This window comes from Nanorana parkeri, unplaced genomic scaffold (assembly GCF_000935625.1).
Source record: "Nanorana parkeri isolate BGI_ZX_2015 unplaced genomic scaffold, ASM93562v1 scaffold5, whole genome shotgun sequence".
Lineage (NCBI taxonomy): Eukaryota > Metazoa > Chordata > Amphibia > Anura > Dicroglossidae > Nanorana > Nanorana parkeri.
Window position 1 is genome coordinate 5,589,667 of NW_017306273.1, and position 15,348 is coordinate 5,605,014.

The window sequence follows — 15,348 nt, forward strand, 5'->3', positions numbered from 1 at the left end:
CCTTCATATGTTATACCCCAAATATGGGTGGGACATGACTCCTGGTCAGAAAGGTGGACTGCACTTTGAATCCAAGGTTTAGGCCCCAGTCAGACCATATCTAGTGTTTTCGGCGTGGTTCGGGCCCGTAACGCACCGGATCGCATAAATCAAGCTGGGCCACGGGGTGTGCTGGTGCCATTCATGTCAATGGCACCACAGATGCCGCCCCCCCCCCACACTGTGATCGCCCGTGGAGAGAGAAGTACATGTAAATAATCTGCACTATGCGATCCCCTTTTTTTTCCTCCCTCCATGTTTGCGTTTAGGGTGCCGTTAACTGGTAATGGCACAGCAAGTGCGTTTCGTGTTTTTGATGCGTTTCGCCAGTTGGCGCACTTTTTTTGTGCACATTCATGAAACGGGTGTGAATGGGATCTTACACATTTTTCTAATTGGATCATTGGTGGTGAATGTTGTGTGAATCTTATAAATAGACCCCTAAGTGCCTGTTCACACGACGTCCGTTTTCTGTGCTGACCGGATCCGTACGCTCCTGCACTAAAAATGCATCCCAATGTATCCCTATCTGTTTTATGGGCTCCCGTTCTCACGTGCGCAGTCCGTTCAGGTTACGACAGGAAAAATACTGCATGCCACATTTTGTACGGTCCGAAAACACAAACCGCACTGCAGCTAACATACTGACAGCCCCAGTCCAGCAAAAAAAAAAAATTTTTTTAACTGGAACGCATCAAAAACGCAGCAAAACACATAGCACCGCGTCTGCAGATCCCCACCGGATCAGGACCTGAAACTCATGTGAACAGGCCCTAGGGCTGCAACAACTAATCGACATAATCGATTATAATCGATTATTGAAAAAGTTGTCAACTTTTTCAATAATCGATTAATCGGCTTCCGATCAGTTGGCCCTGTTCATGGCTTCCCACATGCTGCACGTCGCACCTCCTCCCCACCTCACGCTCGCCGCTGCCAGGCCCGCCCGCATCCACGCTCTTCACGCCGCACCTCCTCCCCGCCTCACACTCACCGCCCGCCCACATCCACGATCGGCACAGGGACGCGGGGAGATGTAGTAAGGAGGAGCAGGTGTGGGGGGATGACAGCCGCCGATAGACAGGCCCGATCTCAGAAGCAAGTTGCTGGAAGACTGCTCAGGTAAGCCTGCACTTTCCCACACATGGTGCTCTATAATGTATTGCTGGGATTTGTATTCCTCTATAGCTGATGGTACATTGTGCTCTATATTATACATAGGAATACAAATCCCAGCAATACATTATACACTGTATGTATAATGTATTGCTGGGATTTGTTGTACTCCTCTATAGCTGGTGATATTCTGCATTGCACGCTATAATGTACTATTGCTGGGATTTGTTGTACTCTATAGCTGGTGGTATTCTGCATTGCGCTGTATAGAGGACTACAAATCCCAGCAATAGTACATTATACAGTGGTGCAATGCTGAATACCACCAGCTATAGAGGACGACAAAACCCAGTAATAGTACATTATACAGCGCAATGCAGAATGCCGCCAGCTATAATGTACATTGCTGGGATTTGTTGTATTCCTCTATAGCTGGTGATATTCTGCATTCATTGCTGTATAATTTTACACTTTCCATTTCACTATATTGCACACCACACTATCTTTCTTTTTTACTTCCACCGCTCCAAGCTTGCTCCTGTGATGGACTACAACCTCAATACAAACTAGTAGTCCCATCACTGGAGCCTTTTTTTAAACTTTATTTTATTGTTTATCCGATTAATCGAACCTAATAATCGGCTAACTAATCGATTTTGAAAATAATCGTTAGCTGCAGCTCTAACAGGCCCCAAGTGTCAGTAACGCGTGTATAGTCATTACAATCCCCTGGCTTCTCCTCTGTCAGCAGACCACAGAGGTAGATAGTTGGGAGCTGTCAGGCTGGCGATGGCCAAACAATACTCTGGCCGGGTCCCGGAAGTGTACTTTGGTGTCGTCGTGTTCTCTCTGCAGCGTTTTCCCTCTCTGTCCCAATCCATTCACAGATGAAAGGCAGAGGGAGGGGCCACCCTGGTGGTGGTGAATGACCGAACATTAGCCCGTAGTCCTCATTACAATTGTCCAGACTGCGAGTTCAAACCTTCAACGTAATCCGTCTGATTCAGTTTGCTAAAGAGATCAGAGGGGCCGCGTCGCAGGGGCCTGAAGATCTCTGATGCCTTTTGTCACATAAGAGCCTTCAATGATTGTTAACACAAATGTAAAGCGGACTTATGGATGGTATTTGGACTTGGCACAGAAGACCTGTAGTGTAGAAGTCCAGCTTATAGGAGGTTGGTTCTCCTTCACATTCTGGTTCCTTAAAGGAGAACTATGAGGTGAGTGCTTTTCACTCCCCACATAGTTCTAGCCGCCCTGTGACAATGTCACAGGTCGGCTCAGTAGATCGGGAGGTGAGCGAACACATACCGGCGCTCGCTCACTTCTCGATCCTGTCACGGCTCTCTGCCGTGACAGGGGGAGGGGCTGGATTCCCCCCTTCCCGCTCCGATCCGCCAGCGCTGACTGGCGGAACGGGCGGGGGAGGGGGCGGGTACAGCTGGCTCTGCCTCTAGATAGCCAGAGCCAGCAGTCATTCACGCAGCTGGGCGGATCTCGACATCGATGTCGGGATCCGCTCCGGCTGCGGCGTCTCAGTATACCGCGAGCTGTAGCTTGCGGTATACTGAGCTTAGGGTAGCGGGAGGACGCTAGTTTGTGTCCTCCCGTTACCCTAAGGAGAACTATGGGAAAAGCCCTGACCCCATAGTTCTCCTTTTAAAGAAAAACACTCGGGAAACCATGTTATTAACCCTTGCAGCGGACCCCGCACTGGAAGTGTTAACTGCTCATTCCGTCTAGGAACTAAAATTAAAAAGTTAAACTCCTCTGAGCCAGCTTGCTCTTAGTCTGGTCCTTCTGGTGTCTCTCCCCCTCTGCTGTAGTGGTCTATACATGGTATATAGGACCTGAGGATGCAGAGGGGCCTACCATTGCAGCGGAGGGGGAGACGGGCTGGAGGGAGCGCTGTGACACATGTCCGGATCCGAGATTCAGGTGAGTGTAACTTTTAATATAGTCCCTGGACAAAAATAGGTAGTTAACCCTTGCAGTGCGGCGGAAGCCCCACTGCAAGGGTTAATACTCTTCCTGGAGTGTTTCTTTAATCTTGGCTACTGTGCCCACCTCCTGGCCTATCTGGTCCAGTGTTTTTACTCTATTACCTTTTCACTGAAGAAGCCAGGAAATGACGTCACTCCTGTTCACAGTTGGCGCCGATTCTACCTGCTAATTCTGATCCAGCCATAGGATGTGTTACTGGTGGGCGTCACGTTTAGCGTTCCGCTGGTCTGCAATCCCGGCACTCCTCACTAATCGTGTTCTGTCACTAGCTGCACTTGGTGTTATTCTGGATCTCCAGGAGAGGGACGCTTCCTACTGACTCGCAGCACTATGGTGGACCATTGGTCCCAGGAACGATCAGTTCTATCATCACTAGTAAACCTCTGTCATGACCATCAGCCTCATGCAGTGCTATGTCCTCCTCCTTTTATCCAGTTATCTTTGTAAAGATGTTAAAGGAGCTGCACCCCCCGGAGCTCACAGTTTTACTTGGAACGAATGCACATGTGTCCTCCTATGGGTATCGGGGATGTGGAATGGTAGCAGAGACTTCTTAATGGAAGTGTAGGAGGTCCTTTGGGGATTGTTCATGACTGCCTGTCATATGTACACATACTAGGAATGCACGGATACCATTTCGTCCAGAGCGGGGTCTCAACAGGGGTCCGGAGGGTCTCGCAGGCAGGTGTGTGTGGCGTTGTTTCCCAGGAAGGAGGAGGAGTTGTGCAGCCGGTGCTGTAAACAGGCGCCATGGTTCACAGGAAGGCTGCTGAGTTCCCCAGCAAGCAGTAGGCTGCAGGGGTGTGGACATTTTTAAAAAAAACTACTTGTCCAAGGGCTAAAGTGGGGGCCAAATCTACTTGTCCTTCATGACAATCTACTTGTCCCAATACAAAAAATAGTTTTAATCAAAACTAAGGATGCACCAATACCGGTTTTTCGGTATCGAGTACGAGTACAGATTTTTTTGCTTTCGGATCTCGCCGACACTGAATACAAATACCGGTGCTTCCGCTGGCATGGAGCAGACTTCCCTGGTAATCAGGAAGCCAGGCAGCAGGTAAACATTTTTTTACATTTTCTTTAACTTTTTTATTTATTTACTTTTTCCCCTTAATGTTCTTCGAATGTTCTTCGTATTACATAGGAGATTAAAATCCCTTATGTGATAATTTGGAGGTGACGGGTTCTCTTTATGGAACCTGCCCTCCAACACAGGTGACGGGTTCTCTTTATGGAACCTGCCCTCCAACACAGAACAGCTGTTCTGTGTAGTTCCTGACAGCCGAGACAGGGGGCGCTGTGATTACAGCGCCACGGTCTCAGAGAACACACAGAGAGCCCATAGAGCAGACGTTTTCGTCTGCTCTATGGGCTCTATGGCTGAGCCGTTGTACCTTAGTTTTTGGGGTCCCTCGGGAGAGCGGGCGACCCCGAAAACTATGGCGGGGGGTGCGGGCAGAAACGATCGCCGCTGCTCAAATTAATACAGACAAATGCAAATTGATCAGAGCACTTGTAGTAAACGAGCTGCGGCGGCTCCACAATGTACATTCAGCTCTGCTTGTCCGGAGCCGGGCTGAATGTACTTTAAAACTACTCGCCCGGCGCCCGAAACTGCATGTCCCGGGCGTCGGGCGATAGGAATTCCACACCCCTGGGCTGGTTCTTGGGAGGAGTTATGCCAACATCAAAATGCTTTGATGCATGGCAATCTGGAGGAGTGGGTGTACCAAGCAGTCTGTGTTTGCATGCAGACCACCCTAGGTAACATCCACCTGTGATGCTCAGCGCCCTTGATTGAAATAACTGAAATCAAATAAAGGGGCGGAGCCAGGGTGTCAGGCTGTGGAGGAAAGGGCTAGACTATGCTAGATGTCCTCCAGCCAGGAAATGAGGCGGGCTCTATCTGACTTGCTGCCGCTTCTAATGCACATTGTGAGGAGCTCGCTGTGTGCAGTGAAATCAGAGTGCAGGAGGAGCCGGTACAACTGTGCAAGACTGAAGGGAAGGCCGGAGCTCAGCTTTCAGGTGTTAAACTTGGATGTGATATTTGGCCCCGGCGTTCTCTTGGTAAGGTGGCAATGACACATATCGATGATGGTCGTCGGCATTTATCTCCTGACCATGGTGCCAGAATTCCCGCTAGGAATAAGATTACCGGACGTCACGCTTTTCATCCACAAGCTGCCATCTCTGGCCTGCAGCCCATTATTGCAGAGCGCCCTGTCAGGATAAGAGCTTTGTGATTTGTTTCCTCGAAGGCTTTTTAAGATATTCACTAGAGATGGAAACCTCCCGTAATAATGTGACATGTGAAGGTCAGAATATTAAATGTTCGGCGTGTACTTCTCCCAGTACAACGCAGCAATTGGTTCAAGGATGAAGAACATGGAGGGTGATCAGGTTAAACTGCCACCAATGTTTCAGGCTCCTCTCCCCTGTCTTCCATGTACAGCCTCTGGGTCACATACCATACTGTGTTCTGGTCACATTTAAAGCTGCTGCAAGCACTGCAAGGGTTAACCGTTCATGTTTGTTTAGGGGACCTGTGAAAAGGACTTACCTGATCCCCACTCTGGCCTCAGCCTCACCTCAACTACCCCTCCACTCCATTGCTGTGGTCGGAGGCTTGCTAATGCGGGGTATGTAACCTTGGTGCTCCATCTGTTGAACTACAAGTCCCATGAGGCATTGCAAGACTGACAGCCAGAGGCATGACTCCAACGGAGCATGATGGGATTTGTACTTTCACCACAGCTGGAATGCCGAAGTTGCCTACCCCATGCTAAGGTCATCATGTCTAATGCAGGGTCCATAGGGACACTTCACGAGCCGGCGGGGAGACTAGGAGAGCGCCGGCTGAATGGGGATCAGGTAAGTAAAATGCCTTTAAAGAACCCCCCTAGTCCAGGGGTGGGCAACCTGGGCACTGCAGCTGTTGTGGGACTAAAAGTCCCATGAGGCATTGCAAGACCTTGACAGCCACAGACATGAGTCCAAATGTCAGGGACATGGTGAGATTTGTGTCTAATTGCTGTCTGTGCAGGCACAGCTCCTCCGCCCCTCCCTATATAAAATTGTATGCAGCTGCTGGGGGTATGGGAGCAGTGAAAGGGAATACTGGAAATACTATGAAGCAAGGGTAAGACAACCTTAGCATTCCAGCTGTGGTGGAACTACAAATCCCATGAGGTATTGCCATAACTGACAGCCACAGGCATGACTCACTGGTTATGGCAGAGGCATGGAGGGAATTGTAGTTTCCGCACAGCTGTATGGCCAAGGTTGCATACCTCTGAGCAGTTAACCCTTGCGGTGTGGAGGTAGCCCCGCTGCAAGCTCGGTTTTATTTTCTGCCCAGGGATGGTCTTTAGTTGCCCCTGAAGGGAGCAGAATCCTTCTAACCTGTTCTCTCTTTTTGCCTTGTAGGTGTTTGAGTGTTGTGCGTCCCATCCCTACATGTGAAGATGACTCGGTTAGGATTTCTGCGGCTGTCCTATGAGAAACAGGACACTCTCCTCAAACTCCTCATCCTGTCCATGGCTGGAATTCTCTGTAAGTATCCTGTCCTCGATACACTTGTCTCCTGATCCTGGTCCCGTCTGAACTGTCATCATTTCTGGGGTTTTAGAGTAAATACATTTTGCATTGAAAGTATCAGTTTGGGGGACTTGTGTTGATGTTCAGAGACATACCTGGTAGTCCTCTTCCCACTGAGAGCCAATGATTTTGGTTTTGATGCATTACCAGGTAATGGTTCAACACAAGACACTAAGGCCAAAAGCTCACCCGGGTGATCACTCCTGTAATCAGGTTCAGTGCTTGACAGGATTTTGATCAGAGGCAAAAATGCAATGACTTAAAGGAGATCTATGAGGTGGATGCTTTTCACTCATCCTCATAGTTCTAGCCGGCCTGTGACAATGAGACTGTCACAGGTCGGCTCAGTAGATCGGGAAGTGAGCGAACACATACCGGCGTTCGCTCACCTCTCGATCCTGTCACGGCTCTCTGCCGTGACGGGAGGGTCTGGATTCCCCCGCTCCGCCAGCGCTGACTGGCGGAACGGTCGGGGGAGGGGGCGGGGGACAGCTGGCTCTGCCTCTAGATAGGCAGAGCCAGCTGTCAGTCACGCAGCTGGGCGGGTCCAGATATAATTGTCGGGATCCGCTTCAGCTGCGGCGTCTCAGTATACTGCGAGCTACCGCTCGCTGTATACTGAGCCTAGGGTGACCGGAGGACGCTAGTTTGTGTCCTCCCGTTACCCTAAGGAGAACTATGGGGAAAAGCCTTAACCCCTATAGTTCTCCTTTTTAAATACAAAAAAAATAATCAAAGTATGTATTGGCTTTGTGTTCAGTTAAAGGGGAATGCCAGGAACTGTAAAATGTTCCCTTGCAGTAGGGCTACCCCTGCACTGCAAGGGTTAACAGCTCATTTTGGTCTAGGGCAGGGGTGGGCAACTCCAGCTGTTGTCACAAAGTCCCATCAGGCATTGCACAGTTACAGGCATGACTCCCACAGGCAGAGGCATGTTGTGATTTGTAGTTAAAGCACAACTGGAGGGCTGAGGTTGCCCACCGCTGGCCTAGGGGCTTAAATAAGATATACTCACCTGAGCCTCAGTCCCGCCTGGCTGCTAGACCAGTCCTGGCCGACTCTTCTCCCCGGGGGTTCCGGCGGTCTGATAACCCGTGACATGAGGATGCCGAGGATCATTTCACCACGCCTGGAGGGGAAAGTAAGTGCTGACCTTCGCAGGGATCAGGTAAACATATCTACTTTATTCCATGCCCGTGAGAAAAATGAGCCGTAAACCCTTGCAGTGAGGGGATAGCCTCACTGAAAGTGTAATTTATTACAGTTCCCGGAGTTCCTCTCTATAACTAAACTCTATTTTTGTTCATCAGGTATCAGCCTCTTGCAATCTATTATGGTGCAGGCTAACAAGGAACATGCTGATAGGAAGCAGGAGCGGGGTGACAGAGAAATTAGCTCACCAGTCTGCTGCTAATCCTTTCACTGTCCAGTCACACGCTGGGGTAGGGACAAGACCTGTAAGCGTTACTTAACAGCAGCAGAGAACAATCAGGTCTCCTCTCCTGCCAGACAGGGCTGTGCTGTGTACATTTCAGGACTGGTTGGACAATGCTTTGGCAGATGATACAGCTCCCGTATGTTTCACCTGTTTGCATGCATTTCAGTGTTTGGAAAGTGTTTTATAAGTCCGGTATGATTCTTGAATCTTCATAGGGAAGAACTGCAGCACTATAAGCGGCTCTTCTGCCTCTGATGTAACCGGGATATGATCTGTAGGACTAGATAATAATTCTCACATTTTCTTTTGTCTTTCAGCTTTTTCAACCAGGTTATTCTCCGTGTTGAGGTTTGAAAGTGTCATCCATGAGTTTGATCCGTAAGTTTACCAGCACGGTCTGCTTCCCTAGTCAGGAAGTCATTAGGTGTGACTGACTAGTACATAGTAGTTTGTGTATACATGTATACAGATTAAAGGGACGGCTTGCATGATCTTAGTCCACACCCCGAACGTAATTGTCAGTAACTTCAATAATATCCATTCGGTGTTTGAGGTCTGGTTAATGGCCTTGACGTATGATCTCTCCACCCAGCTATTTACTACTCGGCTCCCTCAGGCTGATCTCCCAGCTTATGTCTACTCTGCGACTTGTTGTATAGGGAGAGCTCAGCAATCTGAAAGCTAAACCCGATCATGTAATTATATCCTTTTGAATCCATTTTTCCAGGGTTGTTAATATCCCAAAAACTCCAGATTGTTCAACTGCATTCTGACCCTTTATTAAAAACCTATACCGTTGTCTTATTCGTTTTTCAAAATGGGTCCCGTCTCCTGCTTTTCAGCTACTTTAACTACCGAACCACAAGGTTCCTGACAGAGGAAGGATTTTACAAGTTCCATAACTGGTTTGATGACCGTGCCTGGTATCCGCTGGGGAGGATTATCGGGGGAACAATCTATCCAGGTATGTAAGATCAAGATACTGGACTTGCTGTGCTTGATGGCCTGTCAGTAAGCAGATTTATCGTGTCATTGGTTAGACGATGCTTATGATATGTTCTGTTATCCAATGGAAGATGTTGTAAATAATGTAATGGCTCCTCTTTTAGGTTTGATGATCACTTCAGCAGCATTTTACCACCTTCTGCACTTCTTTCACATCACCATCGACATTCGAAATGTATGTGTATTTCTGGCTCCTCTCTTCTCCTCCTTCACCACCATTGTTACCTACCACCTCACCAAAGAACTAAAGGTAAGTGTGTGTATAGATATATCTATCTGTCTCCATCTTCTTCTTTAAATGTTGTTACTGTTGTATACAGGTTACTTTGGTCTATTTCTCCCAAATGTTCATTATTAGACACCTCTACACAGCAGACCTCTGGGTATAAGCCCTGCCCTTAGGAGCATGGACAAAAACAGGAAGGATATGGTTTCTCCCCTCCCCTATACCACTCTGTACAGGAAGACAGAGCACAGTTTAGGGTACAAGAAATCACGATATCTCAGGATTCTCTTAGATTGATTTCTTTGCTTTTTACTCAGATCATCCATTTCTTCTGCTCTGAATTTGTAGTATTTATACATTGGTCCCCCTAAACCCAGAGATTACCGTAAATACTCCCTGCAAGGGGCTTTTGCCTTTACCAGTGTCTCATCATACCCCCATATCCTGCTCTTCACTGTTGGGATACTGTCCTATGATGCCTAAGCATCTCATGGGTGCTGGACTGTCTGGTTGGCCGTGCCCATCTCTCTGTAGTCTCTATGATCAAATGTAGAGGGAGGGAGGCACGAGAGACTGAATATCACACAAGCCAATATTGTAATCTGCCTTTCTTGGAGTTGTATGGGTCCATATATAATACAAGATGCTCCCTTTTAGGCTTAAATCTTCTTGCTCACTGCTGCTAATTTTTTATGTTTGCATTATAGATTTTCTGTGTACCTATTCTCTTGTTAAGATCTGGGGTTCATTTACTTGGATAGAGTGAGCGGGGCAGTTTTATTGTTTGCTTACACCAAGAAAGGGGTAGGCAACCTTGACACTCACTCCAGCTATGCTGAAACTGCAAATGCTGTCATGCCCCTGTCTCTGCCTGAGACTGTCAGTCTTGCATGGCTGGAGTGCCAAGGTTGATAATAGATATTATGAATAAAACTTATATGGGTTTTCTTTGTTTTCTTCAGGATGCGGGTGCTGGTCTGCTTGCAGCAGCAATGATTGCTGTTGTTCCGGGCTACATCTCCCGTTCTGTGGCTGGATCATATGATAATGAAGGTAAATAGGGACATTTTACATCTAAAAACCTAACGTTTCAAGGTTTGAATATCTGTGCCCTCATGTTTTGGTGTTTCTCCACTCTACCCAGGTATAGCCATCTTCTGCATGCTCCTGACATACTACATGTGGATCAAGGCCGTAAAAACAGGTTCCATATACTGGGCGGCCATGTGTTCCCTGGCCTATTTTTACATGGTGAGCTTGAAACTCCAGCAACCTGTATATTTCTAACTTGCCAAGAATGCGAGTGAATAAATGTCCGGAGATAAACGTTTGTCGTGGTTTACAGGTTTCATCCTGGGGAGGTTACGTGTTTTTGATCAATCTGATCCCCCTTCATGTCCTTGTCCTGATGTTCACTGGTCGCTTCTCTCATCGGATCTATGTGGCTTACTGCACTGTGTACTGCCTGGGCACTATCCTGTCTATGCAGATTTCCTTTGTCGGATTCCAGGTATGTTTGTTGCAGGCGCGTACTTGAATGTTTCAGTGATTCTTGACCCAAAATTTGCCAGAATATTTAACTGTATTTAGACATTAACCCCTTCGTGACTGACGACGTACAGTGTACGTCACCAGCATCGGGGCTGTTTAAACTTTTGCCGCCGGGAGTCTGTTTAAACTTGTAACATAGTAGTGTGTTTTAGATATGCATGTGAATGTGATCTCTTTAAAGGAGAACTATGGGGTGAGTGTTTTTCCCCATAGTTCTCCTCAGGGTCATGGGAGGACATAAACAGCTTGCGGTATACTGAGACCGCCGCAGCCGGGACGGATCCCGACATTACTGTCGAGATCCACCCAGCTACGTGAGTGACAGCTGGCTCTGCCTATCTAGAGACAGAGCCCGCTGTACCCGCCCCCTCCCCCGTCAGTTCCGCCAGTCAGCGCTGACGGTCACGGCTCTCTGTAGGGACATGATGGAGCGACGGTATGTGTTCGCTCACTTCCCGATCTATTGAGCCGACGTGTGACAGTCTCATTGTCACACGTCGGCTCGAACTATGAGGTGAGTAAAAATCACTCACCTCATAGTTCTCCTTTTAATGTTAATAGTCTTATCAATTGTTTACAATTTTATATATATATGTACAAGGGGCAGCCATATTTGTTCATGACATTTGTGGGCTTTGCATTGTCACACAGTGGTTAATTCCTATGCCGTGGGGCTCCATCTAGTGGCCATACAGAAGCGTGATTCTTAAACTAGGAGTAGAGCTTTCTCCGAAAGATCAGCTGCAGGGTAACCCGGGTAAATGTAATCCAACATTTATAAGTGAGGAGTAGAGCGAACCGCCCTACAAAGGTTTTATAAATACACCACTTAGTGTTCATCCCTTTCAGGTCAGGGTTATTGGCCCTGTTCAGGTCAAAAGATAGTGTCATTTTTTTTTTTCTTTGCCATAAGAACCATTATTTATGCAGTGTCTGTTCTTTCTTTGGTGACTTAAACATAATCTACACCATGTTTTATGTCTTTCTCAGCCTGTCCTGTCCTCTGAACACATGGCGGCCCTAGGCGTCTTTGGATTGTGTCAGATCCATGCTTTCGTGGATTACTTGCGGAGCAAACTGAACTCCCAACAATTTGAGATTCTCTTCAGGAGTGTCATCTCATTAGTGGGATTTGTCCTGCTGACTGTTGGAGCCGTGCTCATGCTGACAGGTATTAGACTGTGAAATTGTTTTCGGAATGACCCTCGTGTGCAAGTAAAAGTACTGATCTTCTGAACTGGGCTTTCTATACACTGGGCTTTCTATACACTGGGCTTTCTATACACTGGGCTTTCTATACACTGGGCTTTCTATACACTGGGCTTTCTATACACTGGGCTTTTTCCACACCCAGATAAATGAATTGGTGTTCTATGACACTTTTTAGTGATTATGCAAACATTGTACCCTCTTGGTGTCATTGAACCTACTTAAGACATAAGCTAATGTATAAATGGGATACATTAGAGAGATTCATGTACAGATGATGGCAAATGTTACCAGTCTACAATCCTCTGTACATGAATCTCTCCATTGTATCCTAAGGTTTATTTTATAAGAGTATAGGTTGTTTTTTTTTTTTGCTTTTGTTGACATGTTTTGCCTTACTCTTTGCACAGGTAAAATCTCTCCATGGACTGGCCGTTTCTATTCCCTATTGGATCCGTCTTATGCCAAGAACAATATTCCTATCATTGCGTCCGTTTCGGAGCATCAGCCTACCACCTGGTCTTCTTACTACTTTGACTTGCAGCTTCTCGTCTTCATGTTTCCAGGTCAGCAAATGTCATGTTCTTTTCTCTATTAAAAAGAAAACAGTGACCGCATGCTAAACGGTTCTTCTGTTCTTCTTTCCTATATAGTGGGTCTGTATTACTGCTTCAGTAATCTGTCTGATGCCAGAATCTTCATCATCATGTATGGTGTCACCAGCATGTACTTCTCTGCCGTCATGGTAAGAACTGTGGCCTTACCTTTTAATATAACACACTGCTAGGCTATGGCTTGAGTCCTACTGGTGTTATGCACCAACGGATACATAGAGATTGTTCTCTTTCCACACAGGTGCGTCTGATGCTGGTCTTGGCCCCTGTTATGTGTATTCTATCCGGTATTGGGGTATCTCAGGTGTTGTCTACGTACATGAAGAACCTTGATATAAGCCGTCCTGACAAGAAGACAAAAAAACAACAGGATGCAACCTATCCAATTAAGAATGAGGTAAGCTTTCCTGTCATGGTAGTTCAGAATTTTTAAACTTGAATGGTTTTAGAGTTTAGCTCAGGTTTTCTCAACTGGGGTGCCTTCTGGCTTCCTCAGGGGTGCCTCCAAAGTTTTCACACAGCATTGTGACCTTGCATGGTGCAGACGGGCTGGCCGCCAGCAGCATGAAAATTAATGACACTAATTCAGGGAGGGTGGAATCCACTCAGACAAGAAAGGGAGTTCACCTCTGTTGGGCCTACTCTGCCTCTCGCATTTTGCCATGCTGCAGCTCCTGTTGTGAAAGAGGGGAACCCAGATGGAAAAGTGGGAGCACTAACCTGATGTAATAGAGGGTGACTGATGTGAAAGGAAGGGGCTCCTAATGTGAAGGGGCACTCTGATGTGAAAGAAGGGATCTATGATGTGGTAGAGGGTGACTGATGTGAACGGGGAGACTCTGATGTGAAAGGAGGTGGCTTTGATTTGAAGGCGGGAACCCTACTTTTTTGTGTTTTGCATATCTACCGTATTCTTTATGATAATGTGGATTCAAGTTAAAAAAAAAAGACTACTTTTTGTTGATGTGTAAATACATTCTGGCAGTTTAAAGGTTTTTCTTAATTAGTTCAGTAATTAGAAGCTGCGAAGCACTTGTCACAGTTATTCTGTCTTCTGATCAGTGAATGGATTCCTGCTTATGTTCTAACACAAACCTTATTTTTGGCTCACAGGTTGCCAGTGGCATGATCATGGTCATGGCTTTCTTCCTGGTCACTTACACATTCCATTCTACTTGGGTCACCAGTGAAGCATATTCTTCCCCTTCCATCGTGCTGTCTGCACGTGGTGGAGACGGGAGCCGGATTATCTTTGACGATTTCAGAGAAGCCTACTACTGGCTTAGGCACAACACACCAGAGGTGAGGGCATGGTACTCCTGTATTGATTGATATTTTTGTGGTGTGCCAATTCAATGAGTTACTAAAAGAATGAGACTGTATACTTGGCAAATGTATTGTTTGTTGGGCTTAGTAAATAAAGCTGTGTTCACTTTAATCAACCAATCCATGTGCTAGCAGAAATCTGTTTTCATTTGCTTCGCCCATGATTGGGTATTCAAAGTGCCAAGTTTATCCTATTTACAAACATTCACTTTGCTAATTGTACAATCTCTACTCTTTTAGTAAATTAACACCTATGGCTTTGGTAGTCACTGAAATTAAAATTAACAATGTTTTGTTCCTTTTGTCTGTTCAGGATGCTAAAGTTATGTCGTGGTGGGATTATGGGTACCAAATTACAGCGATGGCCAATCGAACAATTCTGGTGGACAATAACACTTGGAACAACACGCATATTTCCAGAGTGGGCCAGGTGAGTCACTTTCTGCTAAAGGGACCTTCTTTATTCTCTTATGGGAAGCGGTGCAGCCTTTTACACTGTTGTTACCTAGTTCCGGTGACACGTGACTTCAATAGATGCCCCAAAACTAGTATTCATTTAGAACACTTTGGCTACTTCCATCAGACACTAAGGGCTTCTTCTCATGTCCTTTTGAGCTGTGCTTTTTTTGCACATGTATGGTTTGAACAAGGCCCATGGAAAATGATTGTTTTGTATGTGCCCTAATCCTACCATACATGTGCAGAGGAGCACCGTTCATCACACATGTTGCAAACCAGCCCTCAAGTTTTTCCTAGTCTTTCAGGCCCTCCATAGACATCTGCGTTGTGTTAGCCGTTCACTAATCAACATGCGCAAATTAATATGAGCATTCCAGATAATATCTAGTGTTCGCATGTTTATATTCGACTAGTTAGAGCCTGCTGCATGTGTAACTACTTCTCCACCTTCTTTTCTGCAGGCCATGGCGTCCACAGAAGAAAAAGCCTATGAGATTATGAGGGAGCTGGATGTCAGTTATGTCCTTGTCATATTTGGAGGCCTTACAGGATATTCTTCAGATGGTAAGGGAAGGCCCGATCTCTTTGGGAGATGAAATTTTAAAAATGTCACCAGCACACCAATCCTTGTAAGATAGCAAAAGCTTCATTTATTGAAGTTTTTTGTCATATGACAAAAAACTTCAATAAATGAAGCTTTTGCTATCTTAAAAGGATTGGTGTGCTGGTGACATTTTTACAATTTTGCTGACATTCGC

At 46.5% G+C, this 15,348-nt stretch overlaps 1 protein-coding gene across 1 annotated transcript in view; it reads left to right on the forward strand.

Annotated features, from left to right (window-relative positions):
- The window catches only part of STT3A (STT3A, catalytic subunit of the oligosaccharyltransferase complex), a 19,790-nt gene that overhangs the window by 1,919 nt on the left and 2,523 nt on the right, over positions 1-15,348 (forward strand). The window contains exons 2-15 of the mRNA XM_018552517.1: positions 6,592-6,717; positions 8,518-8,578; positions 9,043-9,164; positions 9,310-9,455; positions 10,394-10,484; positions 10,576-10,682; positions 10,777-10,941; positions 11,973-12,153; positions 12,602-12,757; positions 12,845-12,936; positions 13,047-13,202; positions 13,919-14,107; positions 14,445-14,561; positions 15,052-15,154. Coding sequence (XP_018408019.1) covers positions 6,630-6,717; positions 8,518-8,578; positions 9,043-9,164; positions 9,310-9,455; positions 10,394-10,484; positions 10,576-10,682; positions 10,777-10,941; positions 11,973-12,153; positions 12,602-12,757; positions 12,845-12,936; positions 13,047-13,202; positions 13,919-14,107; positions 14,445-14,561; positions 15,052-15,154 — 1,774 coding nt within the window. The 5' untranslated portion in view covers positions 6,592-6,629. The remainder of the gene's footprint in view (positions 1-6,591; positions 6,718-8,517; positions 8,579-9,042; positions 9,165-9,309; positions 9,456-10,393; positions 10,485-10,575; positions 10,683-10,776; positions 10,942-11,972; positions 12,154-12,601; positions 12,758-12,844; positions 12,937-13,046; positions 13,203-13,918; positions 14,108-14,444; positions 14,562-15,051; positions 15,155-15,348) is intronic.